Source organism: Sinocyclocheilus rhinocerous, unplaced genomic scaffold (genome assembly GCF_001515625.1).
Source record: "Sinocyclocheilus rhinocerous isolate Xijiao unplaced genomic scaffold, SAMN03320098_v1.1 scaffold348, whole genome shotgun sequence".
Lineage (NCBI taxonomy): Eukaryota > Metazoa > Chordata > Actinopteri > Cypriniformes > Cyprinidae > Sinocyclocheilus > Sinocyclocheilus rhinocerous.
This window is the reverse complement of record NW_015635025.1, coordinates 1,220,804-1,226,994: the sequence shown is the minus strand read 5'-3', so window position 1 is coordinate 1,226,994 and position 6,191 is coordinate 1,220,804. Positions and strand designations below refer to the sequence as shown.

At 38.6% G+C, this 6,191-nt stretch overlaps 1 protein-coding gene across 1 annotated transcript; it reads left to right on the top strand.

The window, feature by feature from the left end:
* Window positions 1-679: 679 nt before the first annotated feature.
* LOC107746180 (uncharacterized) lies at window positions 680-4,094 on the top strand. The gene has a single exon (XM_016560295.1). It carries the CDS (start codon window positions 680-682, stop codon window positions 3,746-3,748), a length of 3,069 nt encoding a protein of 1,022 aa, XP_016415781.1. The 3' UTR covers window positions 3,749-4,094.
* Window positions 4,095-6,191: the final 2,097 nt, after the last annotated feature.

Sequence of the window (6,191 nt, the reverse complement as noted above, 5' to 3'; positions counted from 1 at the left end):
AGCCTAATGGTTAGAGAGTCGGACTCGTAACCCAAAGGTTGCGGGGTTCGAGTCTCGTACCGGCAGGGATTGTAGGTGGGGGGAGTGAATGTACAGTGCTCTCTCCCACCTTCAATACCACGACTGAGGTGCCCCTGAGCAAGGCACCGAACCCCCAACTGCTCCCCGGGCGCCGCAGCAAAAAAATGACTGCCCACTGCTCCGGGTGTGTGTTCACGGTGTGTGTGTGTTCACTAAAAGAAACATTAAAACTATTTCAATTGGTTTCAGTGCATATCCTTCCTTGTTCAGATCCTACGCAGCTTCAGCTGTCTTGTCATAAAGCTGAGACCACGAAACTGGTCAACGTCTTATTCACAAAAGATTACTTAACAATTTACCCATCAAGATGAAATATATGAACCATTGGCTCAGCCTTCCCCAGAACTGTTTTTTAAGCACCTAGTTTAGTACATCATGTGAAATATTGTGCCAATGAAATTGTGTATTTATACCGATGATATGTTGTTTTGTATCTGAATACATTTTTATTTAGCATAAAGGTCATTACATAAAAAGACAACAAGCAAATGTGGCCATTATATTGCACTTTATTAACTAGAATGTTATATACGTTGCCCATCTATAATCAATTTTCTCTCTGTCTGTATTCCTCCCAGATCTTGTGAACATAATAGAGATGGAAGATGACCGCCGGTTTCACAAACTGACAAAAGAACAGGTGGAGACTTTGGACCAAGTTCTTACAGAGGTCATTCCCATTCATGGTAGGGGTAATTTCCCAACCCTTGAAATCAAGCCTAAAGACATAATCCATGTGGTCAGAGACAGACTGATTTTGAAGAAAATCAAGGTGAGAGATGTCCGTCTCAATGGCTCTACAGCCAGTCATGTGCTGGTCAAAGAGAATGGCACCAGCTACAAAGACTTGGATATCATCTTTGGTGTGGAGCTTCCCAAACCAGAGGACTTCCAGATTATCAAGGAGGTGGTTTTGGGCTGTCTGCTGGACTTTCTACCTAAAGGTGTCAACAAAGATAAGATTACAGCTCTCACCATGAAAGAGGCATATGTACAAAAAATGGTCAAGGTGTTCACTGAGTATGACCGCTGGAGCCTTATCTCCCTTTCAAACAATAGCGGTAAGAATGTGGAGCTCAAGTTTGTCAACTCTTTACGACGCCAGTTTGAATTCAGTGTGGATTCCTTTCAGATCATCCTGGACAGTATGCTACAATCTTATTTGGATGCAGAAAAGAGTAAGATTGTGGAAGGGCAAAAGGGCCAGGACTCTTCTTTAGCTCAAAGTCACGGAATTCAGACCTCCCTAATGGATGAACTATTCCTCAGCTCTTGTGACACAGGGCATCACCAGGAAAGTAACATTGACGTGTCATGCAAAACTGATATTCAGACTTACTGTGACTCTCAGTGTTATTGTAAAATGAGTCAGAAAGAGCAGTCTAAATATTCAGAACGAGAACCAACACTTGAAACAGACAAAGATGTTAAAACAGAGATGGCTCAAACAACAACAACTACACCTGTATCTATGGAACAAATATCAGAGCACTCTGTAATGGTGCATGTGGAGGAAAAGAATGAACTTCATGAAAATGTGTCTTTGCAAACGGAGACACTGCTCGAAGTAAATACAAATGAAACTGGTATGGACTCAGGGGAGGGAAATGAACTAGTTGGGGTAAAAACTATGTCTGGTAAGGAAACAGATCCCACTGTTAAAACATATATTAATGAAACAGATTCTGACAAAACAGAATACATGTTAGACATAGAGCCAGTTAAATCCCAACCATGGCTTGAAATGGCACATACAGACTTCTCTTGTCTTTCAACAACAGGGACCTTCGGTGAGCGATGCACATTCCAACCTGCTCCCATTGCATTTCTTACACAATCAGCACTAGAATCATATGCGGAGTATCCTTTACCACCCCCTGCCAAGAAAAACAGCCAAAATTCACAAATGGTTGTTCTCAAGCACTCCTCACCCAAACCTCCTCAGAAAATGTCCAAAAAGACAACTCTTGTACCGTGTTCACCAGAAAAATCAGTGTCAAATAATTCAGATGTTAATACTTGTCAGGTTTTGCATCCACCTAAAGCTTACCCAAAAGAATCATTACCTATGCAGGTTAATTTGTCAGGTCTTACCACAAAAAGCTTTGAATTATCCAGTGCCTCAGAAAATGACTCTAAAGAGTCTGAAAAACTAGACAATTGTACCGGAGCTTTTACTGTTGCTGCTCCAGAGAATGGTATGCATTCAGAAGAGACATTGTACATGAGTCTATCACTAGAGGAAAGCCTTCAAAGTCAAGTGCAAACTTCAGAACCAGAAACTGGTGAAGCTACTCACGTCACTATTCTAATTCCTACGTCCAATCCCAGTAATCTCCTCAAAGATCAAAACAGGATAAGCCAGCCTTTTAATGAAAGTGTTCAGACAGCACAGTGTCAGGCAATGGTACCTCTTATTAATGTGAATTCTGAGCCTTTACTTCAGGCAAATGACAGTTATGACCTCAACTCAGCCTCTCCCAAAAAGAAAGATACTAAGTCTTGTGATGCCACATCACCAAAATATCTTACTGAACCCTCAGAATCAGTCACTGTGGCAACAAATTGTGCATCTCAAATGTTAAAGCCACTGACTGCAGACCTTACTATTGACTCACTAGTAGTAGGGACTAATTTTTCAGACTCCGAACATGTTATATCACCTCAAGTTCATAACTACCCTGTGTCCACTCTGCAGACTCAGGAACTTCTTGTGCCAAGTCCACAGACTAAAAAACCTCCAGAACTATTATTACTTGTCTCTTTACCAGAAGTTCAAAGCCTCACAGTATCAGCACCACATTTGTCAAAGCCACTAGAACCTTCCATATCCTCAACAGCAAATCTAGAATCTCCTAGAATCTCAGAACCAGTTTTAGAACCATCAGTTATATCTCTGGATGTCATAGAACCCACTGAAGTATTCTTTAAAGTTGCAGAACCACTTTCACAGGGTTTGAAACCCTCTGCAGTATCAGTGTCACATACATTAGAAACATCTATGTCATCAGTAAGTGAGGAGGTGGTTTCCAAGATATCAGACCCATCAGCTTCAGACATTAACGAGCCCATACGCCCTTCAAAAGAGCTGCCTTGCATTACAGTGTTGGCTGAGAGCATGTATGGTGACTTTGAGCAAGCTATGGACCACCTACGTTACCGGCTAATAGCAACACGCAACCCTGAAGAGATCAGAGGTGGAGGCCTGCTCAAGTACAGTAATCTTCTTGTCCGGGACTTCAAACCTGCCTGTGAAACAGAAATTAAGACACTTGAGCGCTACATGTGTTCACGGTTTTTTATTGACTTCCCTGATGTGAATGAGCAGCAGCGCAAGATTGAATCATACCTGCGCAACCATTTTATTGGAGAGGAGAAAAGTAAATATGATTTCTTGATGACCCTTCGGAGAGTGGTCAATGAGAGTACTGTGTGCTTGATGGGGCATGAACGCCGCCAGACTCTCAATATGATTACCATCCTAGCACTTAAAGTCCTGGGTGAGCAGAACATCATTCCCAATGCCAGTAATGTTACCTGCTACTACCAACCTGCACCATACATGACAGTCCACAACTTCAGTAACTATTACATTTCAAACGGCCAGTCCCCACTGATATACCACCCTTACCCACTACACATGCACATGCAGTCTGGATTAGTTTAGGTCTAAGTACATAACTTAGATGGGAAAATGCACAGGGAAATCTGTGAATCTTGCATTCTAAAAGAAATATCTGCCACAAATGATCTATCCTTGAGCATGTGTCCCAACACTTAACTGAATTATGTACCAGTTAAGTGTTGGACAACAGTGTTTTTCAATTAAGATCTGGTATTGACTATCAGTGAGAATTACACATACAATCATTGGAGTCATTGCACTAGCAATATGAAGGTTAAAACAAATGTCACATGCATTTAATTGAAAAAGACAATGACAAGATAATTGGTTTAAAAACAGGAAGACGGAAAAAGACTGTAATACATAGTGACTATAAAAAATAAATTTGGAGGAAAAAACTTGGCTAGGCCTGTTCTTGTCTTATCAGAGATAGCTGAAAAGTCTTGTTGTAACAAAGAAACAAACAAAACATTATACACTATTAAATGCTTTTGATAGAAAAAAACTATTTTCTACATTTTAATGCTTTATTGCCATTACAAAAAGTGCAAGAGAAATAATCAGCATGCAGCCAATGCTTTATTACATAGTAAGGTACTTTTGTTGTCTGAAACAATTAAACTGATCGTTCCCGTCTTGTTATGCTCTAAGAAAGTTCAGTAAGGTCAGTGTTCCATTCCTTTTTGTTCTCTGATTTCTGTTTGAATTAAGTATTTTATATGTTGTGATATTTCTTCGTACATCTACTGGGTGTCTGTATTCTTATTTATGATATATGCTTATTAGTAGATTATGAATGATGATTCCAGGGGTGTCCAATTGTGCTCGTGGAGGGCCCAGCGTTTAGCTTCAACACACCTGCCTGGAAGTTTCTGGTAATCCTAAAGACCTTGAGTAGGTGGTTCAGGTGTGTTTAATTAGGACTAGAGCTAAACTCTGCTGGTGGCCTTCCAGTTCAATATTTCACAAGAGTTTTCAGAGTATGAAAAATGTAAAAAATATAAAATGCTCATCATATGACTAAATGAGAGATTTCAGGAAAAATCTGTAGTGTTTTTGTTCTCTGATTTCTGTTTGAATTAAGTATTTTATATGTTGTGATATTTCTTCGTACATCTACTGGGTGTCTGTATTCTTATTTATGATATATGCTTATTAGTAGATTATGAATGATGATTCCAGGGGTGTCCAATTGTGCTCGTGGAGGGCCCAGCGTTTAGCTTCAACACACCTGCCTGGAAGTTTCTGGTAATACTAAAGACCTTGAGTAGGTGGTTCAGGTGTGTTTAATTAGGACTAGAGCTAAACTCTGCTGGTGACCTTCCAGGAGCACAATTGGAAAGCCTTGATATATTCAATATTTCACAAGAGTTTTCAGAGTATGAAAAATGTAAAAAATATAAAATGCTCATCATATGACTAAATGAGAGATTTCAGGAAAAATCTGTAGTGATCTACAAATGCTTGTAGATGTCTGTACCAAAATGTACAATATAGAATGTATTGAATTGATGAAAACAAATCTCAAATTTGACAGAGTGAGGTGCAAAGGTTACTACTAAACTTGGTCAAAAAAGAAAACAAGCCAACTACAAAAGAAAAAAAATATAGGGGTGTTTGCTGGTGTCTTTTGTGTATCTATGATGGACAATGTTGATTTTACATGGAGAGCAACAAGCAGTCTTCTTTAGTTTTCTTTTCTTATATACTGTAAATGTAGCGTCAGACAACCCATGTGAGGACATTAAATGATGTTATTTCTTTGTATTTAGCAGAGCCATCAGTGGTGCTGAAGACTTAAATACATTTCCACCCTTTTTTTACATCTTTGTGACAAAAATGCATATATTTTTCCAAGAATTTATGTCTAGAACTGTATTATAGCATACGTGAAATATTGCACCAGCCACACATACAGTATACACAGATAAACATAAACAGAAACTATAAAGTCAGGACCAAAAATATAAAAGTGTATATCGTTTGACATCAATATGGCATGAAGATTACTGAACTGTTATCTTCAGTTAAGTGATCATTCTAGCAAAATGTATCAAAGTGATTTGCCTAAATAATACTTTTTTTTTCAGAAGCAAGAGAACATATACACAACTTGTATGACATGTTGACTCCACTGAAATTTTATAAAGAAATGTTATTTTTAGGTTATCTTGAGTACATAGTAAAAGTATTAGCAAATGTTTGACCTTGACCTTAATAAAAATGCAAAAGTTTAATAGATCATACAGAGATCTCATCACTGGTGTAGTTATTCAAATTTGTGGAGTTACATTTTCCTGTGCAGACCTACAGTTTTGTAAAGTATTGGCTTGATTTATATGATGATTTCTTGTCTAACGTTCTGTTTTACTTTTATGTAATCGTCTACCTACGAAAAACAGCCAAAACCTGTAGTAACACTGTGGTTAGAAATAGGTTTAGACTGAAATGTTTACCAAGAAGATGTACACCCATCATGAAATAC